The following is a 21,914-nucleotide window of genomic DNA, read 5'->3' as shown; positions in this document are numbered from 1 at the left end:
CGGTTGTATTAAACACCGTTGCTAATTGCGACGGTTTTAGAAAAAATCGTCGCAAATCATCTGTAAATATCCACATTTCCAGACCATTTTCCTCCACAACACTTCACACATGCGATAAATTTCTCTCTTTTTTTACGATTTTAGTTTCGATTTAGCGTAAGTTTTTTGCATTTCAATTCTTGGAAATTTCTGAGTGTTGGTATATATCATGAATTTTGTTAGTTTGTAACGAAGGTGGTCTTCCACCTGATTTTTTTGCACATGCACAGTGCTCCAACGTCTTCTTCGACCAATTTGTAAGTTTTTTTTTAATAGATTTATACACGTTTAAATTTTTTTTTCATGTTATTTAGAAATTAAATATGCATTCAAATTCAATAGTAACGAATTGAATTACTTTAATCGCAATTATAATATTTTTCCTTAGATTTATTGCGTCATATATTTATTTTATTTAGATTAATTGAACAATAAGATATCATCATTATAATTGGAAATTACCCAATTGGCTTGAAAAGTTTTTCTTAGTTATGGTATTTTAATTGGTTCGAATTTAATCTTAATACGATATTTTTATTTTCCAGTTTTATTCATTTTTGCGCAACGGTGTTAGAAAAAAAAAATTAAAAATGCCAGAAGAACCAATTTATTTTACTAAAAATAAATCTTGACCAATTAAAATCAAAACATAAATAGATTTCTCTCATAAAATATTAGAATTTCTGTACTTATAAATTCAGAATTTTACCAAGTCAAGTAGCTCTTATTTTCATATCATATACTATAAATATATTCTCTGTAAAATTAGTATCTTTAAAGTAGCTAACTATGGAATTGCCTAAACTGTGTCAAGAATCTTGTCCGAGCCAACTTGTCACTTTGAATAGAAAGTCAAATAATCGCCGATTCTTCAAGTCAATGCAGAGCATGTTTGTACTCGGTCGTAGCTCAATCAAAATATATATTAACTCTCATTACTAGGGATGTAAACGAACCAAATCGTTTGTGAGCTATTCGAAACTCGATTCGATAAAAGCTCGTTTAATGAGGCTCGTTAAGATAAACAAACCAAACTCAAGCTTTACAGTATTCGGCTCGTTAGCTCGTGAACATGTTCGTTGGTAAGTTCATGAGTAATCTTTTAGATGAAAAAATAATAGTTTTGATATTTGATTTATTATTTTGCATATTATTTATGAAATATATAGAAAAATCTATTAAATTTATTTATTATAATAAATTTACAAATTTTAATAAGAATAATATATTTTTCTTTAAATATATAATTTACTTTTTAATTAATTTAATGAAAATTTAAATGTATAATTCATATTTATTAAGCTTGTTTTAGGCTCGATAAAGGCTTGAATAAGCTCATGAGCCATGCATATATTCGTTAAATAAAGCTCGAGCTCGGTTCGATTATAAACGAACCAAGCTCAAACATTCAAGAGTTCGGCTCGGCTCGACTCGATTATATCCCTACCCGTGACACTTGTCTAATAGATATATAATTTTGATATATTTCATTATATCTAATAAATGAGTATTATCTTAATAGTGAACATAAAAATAAACACGACTGATGCACATCATAAAAACTATATATATACATATATATTGGAAGCCATTATATAATTCGGGATTGATTTTAATGAGTTTTAAATATATATTCACGAGTAAGTCTCTTGTGAGACGGTCTCACTGATCTTTATCTGTGAGACGGGTCAACCCTAACGATATTCACAATAAAAAATAATATTGTTTATCACGAAAATCGCGGGCGTGTCAGGCACGTGTTCGTGCCAAATGTGAATGATCCGACTTCGTTTACCAAGCGTTGCGAGTCTCGATTCGGTTGTAAGTTCTAACTCCTTCGAAATGGCTCAAAATTAAATGTGTAATCTGAGAAAAATAAAGAAATTACAGATGGAATCCATAGACAACATCAAACTTAAATATGCCGTTATGAATTTTGATCAACATTCTACAATAAAGTTGAAGGAATGAGAAAACAGACTGTTTGAAACATGAAAAATAAGCGAACAAATTCTGACAGAATTATGCAGAAGTTTGCTGTAGATTTTTGTGAATTGATTTGTGTCGGTCCTTCTTTTGATTCCCTTCCCTTCTCTTTTGACACACTCTGCCCATCAGTTGCTCCTTTCCACGATCATCCCACGATCTTCCACCTTGGGTAATGGCCGTAACTGGCAGCAACGTTCCTTTACTGGGCCAATTGCAACTTTCCTTGGGCTTCATCTATTGGGTTGTGGCTTGGGCTTCATGGATTTTGGCTAATTAAATTGCTCCCAGCCAAGTTGGGCCCTTGTTTAATTGATTTGAGCTAAACAATTGCCCCCCGTAGCCAATTTGGCCGTGTAATAATTCTAATGTATTGGCCCATTTATAAGTTGGGCTCAAATGCTAACACGACATATATGATGAGGAGACAGATGATGAGAAAAAAGAAAAGGTAGCAGTGTGGTTTTCCTCCTTATAAACTTCTTCCTTGCCTTCTTCTCCTAAAATCTTCCCATTTTCACTGCCTTTCACAACCAATCTTCCTTCACTTTGAGACAACTACTCAACCACTCATGGAGATCTCATGTCCCATATCACTACCGAATACATCGCCTTTGTGATGGCATCCAAGTTTCTGAAAATTGTCATCATCAAACTTCTTTACATCAAGCCACACCTTCTCAAGATAGGTATATTTCACCATTTTTCTCAATCCTCTATCACAAAAACACAGTAAAATTTGCCACATTTCATGCTGCTCTCAAAGTGTTTGTGTCTATGTTTGAATGAGTTTTTTGATGAGCAACACCTTGCAACACTAGTGGCAAGGGATTCCCATAGATGTGTCTGAACTCCTTGTAGTGCTTCCTCACATATTCCTCCAATTTTGAGACATCTTGCCTTCTAAAAATATCTCAGAGAGCACCACCGTCAACGTCTTCAATATTTTCCAACATGTTTCTTGAAATCGGCATTTCGTAATTTGCACATTCTTCCTCTTGGGACTTTTCCACTATTTCAGAAGCTTCCAACAATTTCTCCGGACCATCATTAATTATGTCACTCGAGCTCACTGCTTGCACCTCAACAGAGCAACTTCCTTGTTGTGCATATTCAGAGCTTGGTCTATAGCTTGTGCAACTTATATAATCTTCCATGTACTTACGAGAAATGCACCAGCACAAGGAATTGTGATGCTCCACCAAATTTACTGAGGATGAGATCCCATTTTTTGGATTTCTTAAAGATCAATGGAGATGAAAAATCTTCATGGTAGTGCCGCCGGCCAATCCAAAAGAAAATTGCCAAACTTTGATGAATATTTTTTTTGCACTTGTTTACCATTGTTTGGCAAGTGTCTTTTATGATGTGTAGAGTTGGAAAAGTAGCTTGAAAGCCAAATTTTGTTGTTGGAAACATGTTGTTTACCTTATACATGCTGCTTGGGATTTGTTTTCATGTATTTGTATTTCTGGGATGTCACGTTTACAGGGAAAACTCTGCCCGGATTTCGATAAAATAAATTAAGAACAACGGCTAAATAGCATGTTTTCTTCAATATTATCACAACATGTTATCACCATTGCTCATTATCACCCATACTTTCCAAACACCATCAAAGTATCGAAATATGTAATAAACGTGCTCTATACGTCATCAATTCGGCTATCAAGACAACACATTATTCTATTAAAATCACATCAGCTGCAAAGGATTCCATGAGCAAATTTTCTTTTTATTTATTCACAGATGGTCCATCACTATTTGCAAACAAGTTCAGCGGGAAATGGCTTAAAAGCCTATTCCTCGCATATTACAGAAACTCCTTACGAGTTAATTATGACAGATCCACACAAAGTGGCCATTTAGCCTACTCTGTACTGAACTCCTTCGCATCCAGCTTCATGAACCCTTCGGCTCCGACATCTCTACCCAACTACTGGGATAATAGTGCTTCAAATACTTGCCATTAATGCACCTTCTATGTGGCTCCCCATCCAGACTTGCCAACCAATATGCGTTTCCATCTAAAACTCGATGAACTTTGAATGGCCCTTCCCAGTTGGGCGACCATTTGCCGAGTTCCCTGTCTTTGGACCCAAGAGGCAGGATCACCTTCCAAACCACGTCTCCTTCTTCAAATATTTTCTTATTCATACGTTTATTGTAACTTCTGGACACCTTGGATTTTTGAAGCATCAAAGCATTATATGTCTGCATTCTCAGCTCATCCAAATCCTCAAGTTCCATAATCATAGCTTCCGTGTAAATCTCTGGTTCCAAATCATTCTGCTTCATCACTCTCAAAGAAGGGATCACCACTTCCATAGGCAATACTGCATCATGCCCATAAGTCAAGGTGAAAGGGCTTGTACCAGTAGCACTTCTCTTTTGATGTCCGATAAGCCCATAAAGTTTCTGATAGCAGTCGGTGACAATCTCGGGGATTATCCTCCATCATCTTTTTCAACATCTTGATCAATACTTGGTTTGAAGCTTCAGCTTGACCGTTGGACTGGGGATAATGAGGTGAATAATTAATCAACTGGATTCCGTAATCCTCAGCAAATTCCTTCATTTCTGACCCCACGAACATAGTTCCTTGGTCGGTGGTGATCGATTGCGGGATTCCAAATCTGTGAATAATATGCTCCTTCACGAATGTAACAACATCTCTCTGTTCCACCTTCTTCATAGGAAGGGCTTCAACCCACTTGGTGAAGAAATCGGTAGCCACAATTATAAAGGAATCTCCTTTAGATAAAGGAGGATAAATTTTCCCTATCAAATCCATGGCCCACCCCTGAAATGGCCATGGCTTTATGACGGCGTGCAATTCATCAGCTGGTATTCTCTGGATATTCCCGTGTTTTTGGCACCGTTGACATCCTCTCGAATATCTTATACAATCCTTCAGCATTGATGGCCAGTAATGGCCATGCCTGCGGATTAACCACCTCATTTTAACCCCTGACTGGTGTGCCCCACATATTCCTTCATGGACTTGCTGCATTACTCTCATGGCCTCTGGGAAACCCAAACATCGCAGCAATAAACCATCATCCCCTTTCCTGTACAGTTCATCTCCCATCAAGATATAATGTAAGATCCTCACCTTCAAACCATAATGCACCTTCTGTTCAGGATTTCTCAATGCATCTTTTATCTCATCCCTCCAATCCCCAGCGAGGTCAACATCAATATCGAAAGTATCCACTTGTATTCCTCGCTGTTGAATAGAAGGATGATTTTTTTTTTGTATCAACAAGAGTTTGTGGGTGAGCTCGGGCGGCATCTTTAAACCAGAAGCAATTTGAGCCAATTCATCAGCTTCCCAATTGTCTTGCCTTGGCACATGTTGGAACATCACATCTTCAAAATCATCAAGGAGCTGTGAAGAAGCAGTAAAGTAAGGGGCCAACGCCAAACTCGAACATTTATATTCCCCTGACATCTGCTTGAGAACCAACTGGGAATCTCCGATAATCAACACATCTTTAGCGCCCAAATCTCGTAAAATCTCTAAGCCAATCACTAATGCTTCATATTCAGCCTGATTATTGGTGCAAGGAAAGTCTAGGTTGAATGACAAGGCATTCTTCACTCCTGTTGGGGATGTTATCACGACTCCCACCCCTGATGCCCTCTCTGTGTTGGAGTCATCAAACTTTAAAGTCCAGGGCTGATCAACATAAAATACTGGGATATCTACTGATGCACTCCCTGCCGCATCAACCATAGGGTGGTCTGCCAGAAAATCCGCAATGGCTTGGCCTTTCACGGATTTTTGGGGGCAATAAATCAATGTGAATTCGGCCAATGCCAGCGACCATTTGCCAATTCTCCCAGTCAAGATAGGCCTGTGAAGCATGTACTTGACAAGATTTGTCCGCGAAATCACATAAACTCTTGAATGAATCAGATAATGCCTCAGTTTAGTACATGAATAATACAACGCCAAACACAACTTTTCTATGACTGAATATCTAACCTCCACCTCTGTTAGTGATCGACTCAGATAATAAATGGCCTGCTCATGATTCTCTTGGTTATTTTGTGCCAAAAGACACCCAATAGAATCCTGAGAGGCCGATATATACAATTTGAGGGGAAAACCATGTTTTGGGGCATCAAAACAGGAGGTTTAGACAAATACTCTTTTATTTTATCAAAGGCTTCTTGGTGACATTTTTCCCATTTAAATTCCTCCGAGTCTTTCAACTTTAATAATAGAGAAAATTCACGAGTTTTACCTGCCAGGTTTGAAATAAATCTTCTTAAATAATTTATCTGACCGAGGAATCTTTGTAGCTCCTTCTTATCCTTCGGTGGCATCGCTGCCATAATGGCTTTAACCTTATTTTTGTCCACCTCTACTCCCCGCTGGAGAACCAAAAACCCAAGAAAATTCCCAGCTTGTACACCGAAAGCACATTTCAAAGGATTCAACTTCAAGTTGTGCTGCCTCATCCTTATAAAACTCTTCTTAAGATGGCCAAGGTGATCTGCTGCTTTTTTTGATTTCACAACAATGTCATCAATATATACCTCTAAGCACTGACCGATCATGTCATGGAAAATGGTATTCATAGCCCTTTGGTAAGTTGCCCCCGCGTTTTTCAATCCAAATGGCATAACAAGCCATTCGAACGTGCCGATCGCTCCAGGGCATCTAAAAGCTGTCTTGGATACATCCTCCTCTGCTATTTTTATTTGGTTGTATCCTGAAAATCCATCCATAAATGACATCAACTCATTTTTTGCCACTGCATCGATTAACATATCAGCTACTGGCATGACATAAACGTTTTACGGGGTGGCACAATTTAAATCTCTGAAATCTATGCAAACTCGAAGCTTCCCATTCTTTTTCATGACAGGGACTATGTTTGCCAGCCACTCCGTGTATCTTATTGGACGGATGAATTTTGCTTTGAGCAATTTTTCAATCTCTTCTTTTACTCTTGCCTCAATCGCCTTGGACATCCTTCTAGCCGGCTGTTGGTATGGTTTGAAACCATCTTTAATTGGTAGTCGATGTTCCACCAATTTACGGTCTATACCCGGCATATCTTCATATTCCCTTGCGAAAAAATCTTTGAATTCCATGAGAAGTTTCACCATTTCCCCTTTCATCTCTTCCCCCAATAAGTCACTGCTGTACGTGGGTTTAGGGCATTCCACAGTTCCTAGATTCACCTCTTTCAAAGGGTCCTGAGTCTCCGGCTGCCGATCTTCCATCTGAGCCGGAGCTAAGACTATGTCTTCCAACTGTAACTCTGTTTCCTCAATATTATAAAATTCATCTTCAAATATTACTTCAGTTCCGTCAATGTCCCATAATTCCTGAGATTGTACTTCAGTCACCAGCTGCTGCAATGTGGCTTTCCATTCGGAAGTTGCAGCCACTTCCATCTCTTCCTTAGTGAATTTAATCATCGACCTCCTTGATAATAGGTCGAACCATGGGTCTAGGAGAGACCATGGCACTGGGTTTGAGAATTTTTTCAACTGCTTCCCTTACTTTCTTGGTGTCCATGTAGACTGCTCCTTGCTGTCCATTCACCTTGTAATCACGAATTCTGATAGGTCCGAAGGCTCCATCATAATATCTAGCCTCAACTGCGTTGGAATTAGATTGATAAGGCTGCGAATCAGCCAGTACCACTTCCACTTCATCCCCTTTCCACATCAACAATAACTGGTGCATGGATGATGGTACACAATGATTGGTGTGAATCCAATCCCTTCCTAACAAAGCGTGGAAACTAGCACTGGAATTTACTATGAAAAAGGCTGACAACGAAGATCGGGACCCTACAGTGATGTTTGCTGGCAACACTCCCAAGGTTTTTGTAGACTCCCCGGTAAAAGCTGCCACGGAGACTTCGGTAGGAATTAAGTCTTCCACATTCTTCCCCAACTTCTGAAGGATTCTGTACGGCAAAATATTCATAGCAGATCCATTATCTATCAGCACTCTAGACAACGGCTTTCCATTCACATGCGCTACAATGTAGAGTGGTTTGATATGCTTAGTCATTTCATTTGTAGGTCGCTTCATCAATACTCTTTTCTCTTCATCAACAAAAACACCGACGCTTTCACTCACCATATCAGATTGAACGGATTCTGTACCATTTTGATTTCCAGTAAAGACATCGGTTTCACACGTCCTTTTGCGTTTAAACTCCTCTGGCAACATTAACGAGCCAGTGGCACACTCAAATGAAACGAGGATCTGCCCCACCTTGAAAGTAGCTTTCTTGACTGGTTCACCGTCCTCTTCTGATAACAAGTCGTCATCTTCCTCACCATAATCTTCAGTGGCCCTCCTTCCAAATTTTTTCTTCTCTTTACCTGGTTCCTCCATCTGCAACCTGCGCTCAGCAGCTTTTTCCCTCAACAAACGTCGCTTTTGGGTCCGAGAAAGAGGTTTTGGAAACTTTGGATGTTCTACTCGCCTCCATACGCCGTCGGGAACTGCTCTAGGAGGAACAACAAAATGGGACTTCCTCTCATATTTTTTATCAGTATCCAGAAAGGATGGCCTCTGTCTTGTCTTCTGAAATAACTGCCGGTCAGCTCTCCTCTCACCATTCATCGACCAAGGACGTGGGCCCCTTCTGAGGTACTGGTTCCCTGGCCTTTTGGCCATGGATTCCCTGTCATACCTCATATTCCTCCCAGTATAATGCAGACCGCCTCCACTGTAATAGTGGTCTTTTTCATGAACAGCTTCTGTCTTCTTCTCCTTGACCTCAAATATCATTTTTCGAGGCACCCAACACTTCTTTATGGTAAATCTTGGTTTGATGGACCTGTCCCCGTACCCGTTCCTTCTCCTCTCATTGATCAAGAAACGCAAGTCAGTATTGCCCATGTTCACATTGGCTACCGGGGGAAATGGATCTTCATCCACTATCATCGCTTCCTTTTTCTCGGGAAATTTTAGGACTCCCTTGTTGATTCTTTCCTGCAAGACATTCTTGAACGCCCAACAAGCATTAGTATTATGGTTGAAGGAATTGTGATACTTACAGTAATCTCTTTCTTTCAACTCCTCCTTCGTGGGTAGCTTGTGATCTGGAGGGAATGTTATGAACTTCTCCTTCACTAAGTGATCGAAGATTTTCTCCGTCTTAGATGCATCGAAAGTATAAGGAGTTTGCACTGGAGGAATGTTTTTCTTGGAAAGTTCTTCACTCTTGCGCTTAAATAAAGGGACAGTGCGTGATCCGGAATTTGCTACTTCTGCCAGTGCAACTTCCTCCACTTCCTGGAAATAAGAGCCCACTATAGACTTTCTTTTATGACTCTCTTCTCGTAACAATTCCTCATACTCTGACACTTTGGCCGCAAGTTCATAAAAATCACGGAATTCCATCCCTTGGAACTTCTTTCTAAGTTCAAAATCGAGTCCTCGTTGTGCCATCTTCACGTATTCTGATTCAGGGAGGAAAACTCGGCATCTGCTTCTCACCTTCTTGAACTTACAAATGAAATCATTGGCAGATTCCCCCGATTTTTGGACCACCCTTGACAATTCCGCTATACTAATCTCAGGTACTGTCCGGAAGAATTGTGTATGGAATTGACGTTCCATATTGTGCCAAGTCATAATAGAGTTTCGAGGTAGTGTTGCATACCATGTGAAAGCAGTACTGGTCAGGGAATTGGGGAACAAACGTAACTTGTAATTAAAAAAGTTCTCCAAATTTGCCAATTCCCCACACTGAATTGTAAACCTGGCCACATGTTCCACGCTGGATTGACCGTCTTCCCCGGAATATAACGTGAAGTCTGGAATGCGGTATCCTTTTGGATAAGTGTTGTCACGATCCACAACATCATGATACGGTTTATGGAATTCTGGTCGGTTGATTGGCCTCACTCCTGGGCCATACAACTCTTGAATCACATCACGTACCATCTCAAAATCCAACGTTGGAGTTTGTCTTAACTGGTGAGGAGGATAGATTGCCCCCCGAGTGTTATTCCCCAAACCTGGCGCTGAATATCCACGCATTCCCCCATCAACGTACATCCCTGGATGTAAGTTAGGAGACGTCACAGAGAACGCGTTACCAGCCATTTGTTTACTGTTGCTGCAGTTTTGGAATTTCAACCCCAACTCCTCATCCCTTTTGTGCGGAGGAGTGTATCTCCCTTCCCTGGCAGATTCAGGAATTCGTGCTTACCCCAAGCGGCGACTTTCACCTGCCTGAGAAACTCCTGATCCTTGACCTTGATCTTTCAGCAGCTTGACGTCATTCTCTTGAAGTTTATCACTCTCTAGTATAACCACTTCGCCTTTTGCAGACTTTCTCCATTCCTTCATTTCTGCCACAAATTCCATCATGACAGTAGCGAAAGTTTGAGTCATTTCCTTGAGATCGCTGCGGATATTTTTCTCCATGGCCAACATGAAGTTCGGCGAAGACCCATCACCACCAGAAACAGCAATTTCTTCCTTCATAGTCTCTTCCTCGAACTGGTGTACAAGCCTTTCAACCGTTCTTCCTTCTGCATCAGTTTCCTGAAACTCTTCTTGTGAGCGATGACCTTTCCCCAGTGATGGAGGAATTCCTTCACTCTTCTCAGTACGCTTTGGAGGCATTGTGTCCCACCGAGCGTGCCAACTTGTTTGTCACGAAAAATTTGCGGGCGTGCCAGGCACGTGTTCGTGCCAAATGTGAATGATCCGACTTCGTTTACCAAGCGTTGCGAGTCTCAATTCGGTTGTAAGTTCTAACTCCTTCGAAATGGCTCAAAATTAAATGTGTAATCTGAGAAAAATAAAGAAATTATAGATGGAATCCATAGACAACATCAAACTTAAATATGCCGTTATGAATTTTGATCAACATTCTACAATAAAGTTGAAGGAATGAGAAAAGAGACTGTTTGAAACATGAAAAATAAGCGAACAAATTATGACAGAATTATGCAGAAGTTTGCTGTAGATTTTTGTGAATTGATTTGTGTCGGTCCTTCTTCTGATTCCCTTCCCTTCTCTTTTGACACACTCTGCTCATCAGTTGCTTCTTTCCACGATCATCCCACGATCTTCCACCTTGGGTAATGGCCGTAACTGGCAGCAACGTTCCTTTACTGGGCCAACTGCAACTTTCCTTGGGCTTCATCTATTGGGTTGTGGCTTGGGCTTCATGGATTTTGGCTAATTAAATTGCTCCCAACCAAGTTGGGTCCTTGTTTAATTGATTTGGGCTAAACAAATACTCTTAGCATAAAAAATAATACTTTTTCATGGATGATCCATATAAGAGATTCGTCTCACGAAATTGATCCGTGAGACCGTCTCACGAGAGTTTTTGTGTATATTCAAATAAAGGGTTAAAGGGTTTTCCTATTAAATTATTTATCCAATGGATGTATAATTTTAATATATTTCATCATATCTAATAGATTAGTATTATCTTAATAATAAACACAAAGATAAAAAAAAAGATAAACTCACTACAAAAAAAAATGCCTATGGTGACACTTTGATGTGGATATTTTTATTAAGTTTTGTTACAAGTTCTCATTAATGATACTTATAAAAAAACTAATAATCCAAATAATAATAAAAAATTATTAGACTACTTGTGTTGACACTTTAATAAATATCATAATTTTTGTTTATTAGAGGTATCTCAATTATTTTTTCCTCTCAAATTATTTCTCCACTTTTTATAAAAACTAATAATCCAAAAAAAAAAAAAAATACATCTTGCAGTACTTGTCTTGACATTTTTAATGAATGTCATGATTTTCTTTATTTATTTTCCCTCCCAATTTATTTATCCCATTTGTTTTCATGTATTTTCTTTCCAAAAACCCACCCCCAATTTTTAGGCTTTTTTCTTAAAATAATATAAACATAAAAAATATATATAAAAATATAACAATTTGAAATATTTTACAATTGTATAACAATCCATTTTTTAATTAAAATTTAAATATAATTTTTTATTTTAAAAAATAAAAAAAATCTTTTGAATTTAGTGCACTATGAATATCTGGCGGTCCGTTCCGAATTCACCTTTTGTGTGTGTTATAAATTACGGAACTTAATTTGAAATATTTCACGTTGCTCTTTTGAAGAAACATTGTTGGAGAGCTTAACTCGTTGCATTGAGGAAGAAGCGTTGGTTTTTTGTTGCTCCAATTTACGTGCATGCAAACAATTATATATATTTCTTATTATTAGAATAATTTTATTTTAAAATATTTGTTTTGTTTCTTTTAATATTTTGACATGTAATCCAAAACTACGGAGAAAATTGTTTTAACATTTTTTTAAACAACAAACATCTTCTAAATTCTCACAGTTTCAACATTTCTTTTTCTTTCTTAGTTTGTTTTTCTAATATATGTGTAAGGTATTTGTTATATTTTTTTAATATTGAAATTATTTTGTTTTTTGTACTATTTCTTATAATAATTTTCATTTATTTCAGGTTTTAATATTGTTCATTGATTTTATCACAAATTTCATACCAATTTTGAAAAGATAATTTCAGTAATTAATTTTTACTTAATTGTATTATTTGTAACTATGGTGTAACAATAGTAATTGTTATATAAATAATAGTTGCATATGTTAATATAATTATAATGTTGTTGGTTTCTATTATACTAATAATTATAATTTTGTTAAATATTATATATTTAATAATAATCACGATATAACAATAATAATAGTAATAATAATTAGACAACTAATAATAAGCAGAAGTTTGTGATTTTTAATTTTTTTTCAATATTATTATTTAAAAATAATTATATTATTTAAATATACAAAATTATATTTAATATGACAGATGAGTTAATATTAGCGTAATTAATACATATGAAATATTAAATTATTTAATCACTTTTGTAAAAAAATATATAAATACGAGAACTAATTGAAATTATTTTGTTTTTATAATATTTCTTATAACAATTTTAATTTATTTCAAATTTTAATATTGTTAATTTATTTTAGCACAAATTTCATATCAATTTTGAAAAGATAATTTCAGTAATTAATTTTTCGTAATTATATTATTTGTAATTGGTATAACAATAATAATTGTTATATTAATAATAGTTTCATGTATTAATATAATTATAATGTTGTTGGCTTGCATTATACTAATAATTATAATTCTGTTAAATATTATATATTTAATAATAATCATGATATGACAACAATAAATAGTAATAATAATTAGACAACTAATAATAAACAGAAGTTTGTGATTTTTAATTTTTTTTTCAATATTATTATTTAAAATAATTATATTATTTAAATATACAAAATTGTGAATTATTTCAAATTAAGTTCGCAATTTATAACACGCACAAAAGATGAATTCAAGATGAACCGTCACATATTCATATTGCATTAGATTCAAAAGATTTTTTTTATTTAAATTTTAATTAAAAAATTATTGAATCCGTATGAATCCAGTAAAGACTGTACCGGATTGTTAGAGATTTGTAAATGCCATCAAATTAGTGTATTTTTATATATATTTTTTCTTTTCATATTATTTAAAGAAAATAGCCCAATTTTTACCCCTTCAATTCTCTCCATCAATCACTTCACGCCTCCTCCTCCAATTTCTCTTCGCATCGTCCACGTGAGGTAATCCTTTTTCTCTTTCAATTCTTGTATTTTTTTTAATGAAATTAAGGTTTATTAATGTTGGTTTCGCTTTTCTTTAATGAGAGTTTCCATTTTCTGAAATAGTTAAAGAAAGTCCCTTTTTAATGTCATTTTTTTGGTCGAGAATCCTATACAATCTGATTGATAGTGATTTATAGTTTTTGTTGTACACACACGCTTTTTGTATTTCGTTTTGGTTTTAGTTAATTATTATCCAGATTTGACCGTGACTGGTAGAAGATTGAGGCATTTGTCGGGTCAAAGACTGTTATCCAGGTAAACTTTTAGCTATTTAGCAATTCAACGATCTTTGTGTGCATGTTTTGATTATTTTTTTGCTCTTCAATCGTTTGTAGACATCATTTCTTTGTTGATAATTTAAGGTCTCTTTTCAGTGTTGAAATTTTTTTGTCGTGTTTCATATGGCCTGTTTTTTCCATCATTGGAGGTTCTAAGCTACAGAATGCAGTCTGAATTCAGTAGTTAACTGTTATTTCATAGACTAAGGTCCTACAACGTTGTATGAAATATCGTAATGAACTAGCTTTTAAAGGTTCATTTCCTCAGTTCTTGATATAGTGACACTGAAATAAAGCTTGGAAATTTGTTGAACATTTAGTACTGATGCCCGAGAGTAGACTGGTCTGTGAATAGCTTTAGCACTCGCAATGTCTTCTATGACTTTCACTCCACCCATCTCCTCCCAATGCTTCAAAGAAATATTTGATGAACGAACAAATGAATTGGCAGGTCCAAGGAGCTACTTACTAATCAAGAAAACCCAAACCACTTTGGTAAACTTGATTGAAGTTTAACCAATATCAGAGTTCCAGTTCTCGGAGATCGAGATTACCGTATTTGTCGCCACGCACATTTCCTTTATAATCCAGCCCATAATTTAACCTTTCAAGAACAAGATACGCATATCAAACAGGTAGAGAGAAAAAACAACCAATGAATTGAAACAAATTTATCAACAACTGATCAAAGCATTAAGAATTGTTGGTTTGATCCTCTTGTCCTCTCATCTCTCTTTACAAGTTAAAACTTAGGAATCTTAGCTAGTCGGGAGGCCAAAGATGGAACACATAAAACATCAGCAGTTAATCCATGATCTGCTTATTTCTTGTTTCCAGATGGTATATACACTATGTAGACACGGCAGAGCAAAAATCCGAGCCAGGAATCCTACAATTCTTTGCTGTGTTTTATTGTAAGAAAATATAAAATAAATCTCTAAAATTTGCCACATTTTCGACCTAATTATATAAAAACCATGCCACGTATTAATTTTTTTTGTTACTTTCTCTCTCTCTTTTATTTTTTCAAAAAATAATAATCCCTTAAAACAACTTGGACCGAAAGGAAGGGCCACTGGCCCAAACAATTGAACTTTCTTGGAATAAGAACGGCCCAGACATCTACTCGTATCCTCTTCGAACAGGGCGGCAGCCGGCTCTCTGTCTCTCTTTCTCGGCTCGGCGCAGACATTTAGAGCTTCGGCTCTCTTTTTATTGGCTCGGCGTTGCTCTCTCGGTTTCGAACTTTGAAATTGTGTTGATTTTTTCTTGGAAATCGAAATTGTCTTGATTTGATCGTGAATCAGCTGGGGTGACCTTCAATGGCAGCTTGAAGGCAATCTTGCGTCTGCTCCCTTTTTAATGTGTTTTTTCTGTGTGCTCGCATGAATAAATGTGTTAAGCTATTGTATCTCGCTTTTTTGGTTTTTCAGTTATGCATTTTACTCGTGTACGCGAACTGCTACAGAATTTCCATGTGTTATTCACTGTTTAATTTACCTGGTGGCTGGTGACCATTTTTTCTTGACTTACTCGATAGAAGAAATGAAATTTTGCAGTAATATAGCTGTAAAGTTTAGTCCGTGTAGTTTGGATTAGTTTTAGTTATTTGGATTAGTTTTTGTACCCAGAATAGTAGTGAGTTTTAATCAGATCATTTTAGAGCTGAGAATTTTAACTGAATGAATGAGTTTTCACGTTTAAAGATGAAGGTTTGTGTGAAAATTTTTACTGTTTCGTAACAATCTCAGCTTCTCTTTTTCTTGATATTTGTTTTTTGGCAAATTATAAAGATTCTAGGAGTCTTCTTCCGTAATTGACTTACCAACTGAACAGTAGTTGTTTTCCTTTTGTTTCTTGCAATATGTCCATCAGTTTTGAACACTATGAGTAAGAAAATTCCAGTGTGCGTTGATGGCACAAGTCATTGATTAACAATTGAAGTAATAGATTATGTTTCAAACTTCGGAAAAAATTCTTGTCTGATTCTTTCTTCAGTTTTGACCAGTCCCAATTCGTTTACCATTTTCGTCTTCCATTTCCATTTTCCTTGCTTTAAGTTATACCTGCAAACTAATGTTTTAATCTTCTTTTAAATTTCGACGTGGTTTCGTGATTCGTCAATGCATCTTGTGCATTATAGAAGTACCCAAGTTGTCCATGTATATTAATCACTGATGCTTTATTTGGTACAGGTAGACTGATTCGTTCCAAATCCCTGGGGAACCTGCATTTTCCCGCAAAGAGTATCTTCTTCACACTGGTGCTCTTACCAGTCATACTATTTTAGTGCAGTATTTCGTTTCTTATAAATGAAATTTGTGTAAATGACATATACACCAAAGAAGTGAATATGAGTGGGACAACATGTAGGGGTTGCTAATTTAGAGACCGTTAAACTCTCTGAATATTCAAAATCACCCTTGACCACCCATTGAGCCATTCAACACCTCCGCTTCTCTTCATCAGCGATGACACAGCAGCCGCAGGAGATTGTGAACCCTGCTGTTTTATATACATCTCCAGTGAAGGTGCTGCTATTGCATCTCATATGTGGGCTAGGCCTACCATCAGCCTTTTGGGTGGCTTGCAATTTTTGTGCCATTACTCTTATTAAAAGTCCAGCTGAAACCCTTCGTGTGGTCTGGGTATGGACACTGCCTTCACATCTCGTGCATCGTATCTGATTATTAACCGCTATTTCCATCAATAATTGATCTAGTTTCATATTAATTTTCAGGCTTTTGAAGCTTCAATTGTTATTTTAGTCTACAGTTTTTTGCGGCGCAACCCAGACCAAAGCTCTGTAATGTTTTGTATTTCTCAAAGTTGATGATGTTTTTTTTTGTTCCATTTGTAATTATGGTTTCCTTTCTTTTGACCGTGCAGTACTTGAAAGCTATTGTGAGGGGGATTCTGGGGCTTCCTGCAGGTTACTGCTAGAACTCTCAAGTTAGATTTTCCTTTTCTATTAATGCTTTCTTAATTCTCAGTGTAATGTTCTCATTTCCTTTATGGAATCTCCCCAACATAATGCTGTCCACATTCGGTAGTGATTATACAAAGGAATCTTATTTATGCCGATTCATGGCAAGTTGTCTGTACACTAATAATGTCACGTTTCTAATAATCTCGATAGCATGATGAAATACTCGTGGAACCTTGTTAGTTTTTCCGAAAATGATGCCATTCTGATTGACTTATTTGAAAGGTTCATGAAAATTAGTAGGCCACTGAGCCACGTCTTGTAGTTAGTTTCTTAGGATTAGGATTTGGATTTGGTCGGTGTATGTGGAGCTACTGTAACCGTACATCATTCTGGTTGAACTCTACTTGCATTCACAAATGAGCAAGAAGTTCTTGGCTTGGATTAATATTGCATGGTAGTCAGCCCTCTGGTTGAACTCAAGACATTCAAACTCAAAATTACATTTTTGCTTTTTTACCTTGCCATCTGAATATCAGATCTTTGTAGCTTCTGTTCATTTACCGTCCGGTTTACTGGCGTCTTGTCGATTTCATATGACTACAAAAGTACTTGACTGCATAAGACAAGACTAAACCTCGTCTTGTATTGTTTTACATGTTACTTTACTTGTGAGAACAAATACTAGTACTTAATCTAAACCCACGACAATCTAGAATTTGTGACATGGATGATTCATAGAAATTAGTTCTTACCTTTCAGTTACTTAAAATGTCATATCTGCTTTATATTGGTTCTAAGATTTGTGGTATTATTTATAGGTGCTGTAGTAATTGCACTTGGAGCAATAGTTTTGGGGGCACCTGTTGGCATTCAGTATGTGATGGTTACGTGCATCGAATTTTTGTCCATTCTGTTGACCCAAGTTTATATTGCGGATTTGTATGCTTAACATTTGCTCATGTTTATTGTTTGTAACTGACTAAATGCAGGCACTTTAAAAAGACAGTTCATTGGTCTCTTTTAATGTCCGTATTTACGGTGTGTATCCCTCTGTTAGATATTTACCATTTGCAAGCTTCTCTATGCTTCTTTTACTTTATTACACTTGATCAACTCCTTAAAATGGAGGAATCATGAAATTTTTTTACGTCGCATTCCAGTTAATGCTCATCTGTCAATAGTGTGTTCATTTGCAACTTTTGCTAGTTCTGTTCCGTTTAGCGTGATCACATACTGGCATGCTTGGTGAAATGATAAATATATTCTCCACACATAAGTCTATAATATCTTATGTGTTTCACCATGTTATCTCTCTGGCAGTTTGTCCCAGCGGCTTCTGTTTTTGGTCAATCTTGGAATGATTGGCATCGAATATTTTCTCACACTGCGTAAGTTGATTATATCATTAGAGTAATGTGTCCTTGCAAGTCGAACCTTGGTAGCCTTGAATCGTATTTTCTTCGATTTTATTTGTCTGAATGCTCACTCGCAGGCCAGTTGGATCTACTGATTTTATGATCTGTGTACCCGCACATGGAGCTGTTATTGGAGCTTGGTTCGGTGCATGGCCCATGCCTCTGGACTGGCAAAGACCCTGGCAGGTATCTATTCTTATATTCCATCAGATATTTGAGGCTGCCCTTTTCGTTCTCTACTTACGATTAAGGCAATCTTTAGGGTTAACCATTTCAGCATATATTACTTGGATCGAGCACGAGATTCGTGCAAATCTTTTTTCAGTATGACACATGAAGAAATTGACATTATATGCAGGAGTGGCCAATCTGTGTGACATATGGAGCTATTTCAGGGTATATCGCTGGAATGGTAGTATCCTTCGGATTCGCCATCTTTCACAGTCGACAAAGCCGGGTGAAATCCGACTGATATCCGTTTACATATGAAAGCATTATTCTTAGTAATGTTGACTTGGGATCATCAGCCAATATCTGTCTCTACCTAATTTCATCATGTGATGATTCAATTTATGATGTTTTGTGGTATTTTTTCCGACATGCACAAAGCATGCGCAAGACATTGGTTAAATCTTGATTTCTTTCCCAGTGGTGCTTGTTGTCAGCTTTTCAAGTGTTTTAGCATATATTATTACATTGCTTTAGAAACCTCATTATCATGGTAATCTCTTCATTGAAGTTATCCCTTGCCTCATCACATACAGAGGCAGCAAAGAAAGAAAGAAAGAAATTAATTAATTAAAGAAAGAAAGATGCAAGGCTGCGGTAAGTAATAAGATAATGTGCACATCTGTAAGCACATGACTTTGCTTAAATTATCGGATTAATTCAACCAATCTCCACTATTTTTAAATATGTGGACGAAATTAAATTATTTCTTTTTGCACAAGTTATTTATTGATTATATCGTAATCTCTTTATATCTTAAAAGCAAGTAATACAGTTCATAATTTCGATGAAGATAACATTTCAAAAGTGTGATGGGATAAAAGATATTAATCTTGGAAGTCAAGTATTTATTTATTGTGAATGAGCAGGTATCTTGTGAAACGCTCTAATTGGTTTACATTCGTGATGCGGATCGATCCAATCATACCTAACAATAAAAATAATAATTTTGACATAAAAATTAATATTTTTTAAAGTTGGGTTAGAGATTCTTATGATGAAATTAATCAGAGATTGTTGTTGGATAAATTTTAAACTTAATGAGTATAAATAAAGCCAAGGGAGGCGCTGGTAAAGTGGCGTCTGAGTGCCTGACGGCGCTGTTTGGCAGTAGTTGTGATTTTCGTAGATCTTTGCCTCCAAAAGTGTTTTGGTCACAATTTCGATATTTGTGACTTAAATATAAATCCATCAGAATGAGTTAACATAATTTAGTGACATAATAACATAAACTTTGATATAATCAAACAAAAGAAGAGCATTTGCATTTATATTGAATTTCTTCTTCTTCTAAAAAGTGAGTTTGCTTCATTTTCTGATTATGGAACTCGTGAGTTGTAGTGTTCCTATCACAAGTTGGAAGTCGTATTTTTGGAGACGATTGATATATCCTGTGAACACTATGTGTAGGACAAATTCTTCTAAGGACAAAGAGTTCTCTCTTGCCCGACTTCAAATTTGCTAACATAGTTTCTTGAGTCTTTTATCTCCATGTTGCAGATCCTGTTAAGGTGTTCTGAAGAAACCCCCACCAAACAATCTTAAGAGGAATTTTGTGTAATTATTTTTTATTGCAATTTGAAGTTGTATTGAATATGAACATAAATGACTTCAAATTATGTAGTCTCACAAAAATATGACGATTTGTGAATCGCTGAATTTCAAATATCAAGTTTTGAAATTTTTCATTTTTTTTGCTACAATCCTTAAATTTGATGTTTTTCGAATTTTTTGATTGAAGAATTAAGAATATGTTAATTTTTCTCTGCAATATGCAGATATTGAAATGTATAAACCACGAGGATTATGCTAAACACATGAATATGAGTAAGTCTATTCAGTAGTTTCTTGGCTCAAGAATTCCATATTTCGTGTATTGATTTTAAGAAAACTCTTGAAACTAAAGAAACAGAAAGTAGAATGAAGCTCGATATCTTAAATTTAGATTATGGATTGAAAAAGATAATCAATCATATGTCTAAAATTTTGCAGCATCAAATAAGATATACTTTGAAACATAAATAATCTCAACCCATTCATGGAAAGTTATACGACTCTTTAAATTGGATAAAAGAATATTTCATTATATTCATTGATGACAATACAATATATGAGATGTATATCTTGCGAAATGAAAGATGAAGTTTTAGTGGCTTCAAATTGAAATAAGAATGATATAGTGACAAATTATTGTACTATATGTTGTTTGTTTCTAGCTGAATTTTGTAAGTTGAGTATGCTTAAAACTTCGAATTTATAAGATATTAAATCTTGAATTAAGTTTTGTAAGCTTTTATGCTTAAATTCAAATTGTGAATAAAATTCGATATTCCAAGTTTTAAATTTTGTAAGAAAACACGCTTAGATCTAAATATGCAATATATTTAAAATCTTGAATTTAGATTTCTAAGTTATTAGACTAAAAATTTAGAAAACTTGGAAGTTTAAATACCAATCCAACGACAAGTGATAGACTTTGATAATACAATGTTGTCAAATTTGAGAATAATCTATAATGTTTGAACTGTTTAAGTAAGAATAATTAAATCCAAACTTAGCAAGATGTAAAATCTTGAATTCAAATTAAAAAATTTCATCTTGCTTAAAATTTGATAAAGTTACGACCATGCTCTTAATGTTCAAATTATTTAAGAAATTATGCTTAAATCCAAGTTTGCAAGAAATTAATTTTTGGATTTGAATTTATAAATTTTAACGCGTAGAATTCTAGTTTAACAGCGCCATATAGATTTCAAAGTTCGTGTAACTTAAAAAATGTCATAAAATCCTATAAATAACACGAAGTGTGAGGGTGTCGTACTAAAAGTATAAATACCATGTTAAAATATGACATTAAATTAAATGAATGATGATAGGTCTGGACATGTACATCAAATACAAAATAACATGCTAAACTAGATCCCCAGTAATTTTATCAATTTTGATCGAGTGAAATCATAAAATAACTTAATGGATCCGTAGTAAAAATATTTTGATGGAGATCAAGTCTATATCTTGTCAAAAAAAATGAACTTAAATCTACAGAATAAAGTTTTCATAGTGGTAGTCCAACCTTGTTGATTGGAGATCTCAATATGTTGGTTTAATAAAACAACTAAATGATGAGAACTTGTGTTAGCATTAGAGAATTACTCTTCTCATTTCTAGGATGGAAAGTGTTGTTCCTACAAATATAGTGATGATAAGTTTGTATTTTTAATGGTTCTTTTGCTTGTAAAAGATGAAGTATGATATGATACTATTCAAAAAAGAGACCATCTATGTAAATGTGAGGAAGGGTCACCTCAACGAAACACTTATGAAGTCAAGATGTATTCTATGGCTAAAATATACAC

At 35.6% G+C, this 21,914-nt stretch overlaps 1 protein-coding gene and 1 long non-coding RNA gene across 12 annotated transcripts; one reads left to right on the top strand and one right to left on the bottom strand.

Moving 5' to 3' along the window:
- The first annotated feature begins 277 nt into the window (after window positions 1-277).
- On the top strand, window positions 278-18,978 carry LOC142529005 (uncharacterized). 11 transcript variants are annotated; one of them, XM_075634352.1, is made up of 10 exons: window positions 278-296; window positions 13,906-13,963; window positions 16,182-16,634; window positions 16,727-16,792; window positions 16,876-16,918; window positions 17,734-17,788; window positions 17,905-17,953; window positions 18,236-18,303; window positions 18,408-18,516; window positions 18,689-18,978. In XM_075634352.1, exons 3-10 carry the CDS (start codon window positions 16,458-16,460, stop codon window positions 18,800-18,802), a joined length of 681 nt encoding a protein of 226 aa, XP_075490467.1. In that variant the 5' UTR covers window positions 278-296; window positions 13,906-13,963; window positions 16,182-16,457; the 3' UTR covers window positions 18,803-18,978. The 11 variants fall into 11 exon arrangements, with proteins under 11 accessions (XP_075490467.1, XP_075490476.1, XP_075490473.1 ...); XM_075634357.1 differs by lacking the exon at window positions 278-296 and having other exon boundaries at window positions 13,691-13,963; window positions 16,182-16,249; window positions 16,456-16,634; XM_075634355.1 differs by lacking the exon at window positions 278-296 and having other exon boundaries at window positions 13,692-13,963; window positions 16,182-16,249; window positions 16,360-16,634.
- LOC142529008 (uncharacterized) lies at window positions 13,858-14,811 on the bottom strand. The gene is made up of 2 exons (XR_012815812.1): window positions 14,602-14,811; window positions 13,858-14,476 (listed from the first exon to the last, which is right to left on the bottom strand). It is a non-coding gene; the product is annotated as an uncharacterized LOC142529008 (long non-coding RNA).
- Window positions 18,979-21,914: the final 2,936 nt, after the last annotated feature.

The sequence above is a fragment of the Primulina tabacum genome, chromosome 16, assembly GCF_025594145.1.
Source record: "Primulina tabacum isolate GXHZ01 chromosome 16, ASM2559414v2, whole genome shotgun sequence".
NCBI lineage: Eukaryota > Viridiplantae > Streptophyta > Magnoliopsida > Lamiales > Gesneriaceae > Primulina > Primulina tabacum.
Note: the sequence above shows the minus strand (reverse complement) of the source record. Positions and strands in the feature narration are given on the sequence as shown.

What these genes read in the sequence shown, in the direction of transcription:
- LOC142529005 (XM_075634352.1), top strand. Translation starts at nt 16,458, where the DNA reads ATGACACAGCAGCCGCAGGAGATTGTGAACCCTGCTGTTTTATATACA. An exon ending in TTTTAATGTCCGTATTTACG is followed by an intron (nt 17,954 to 18,235) that starts GTGTGTATCCCT and finishes TCTCTCTGGCAG; the next exon opens with TTTGTCCCAGCGGCTTCTGT. An exon ending in ACTGGCAAAGACCCTGGCAG is followed by an intron (nt 18,517 to 18,688) that starts GTATCTATTCTT and finishes CATTATATGCAG; the next exon opens with GAGTGGCCAATCTGTGTGAC.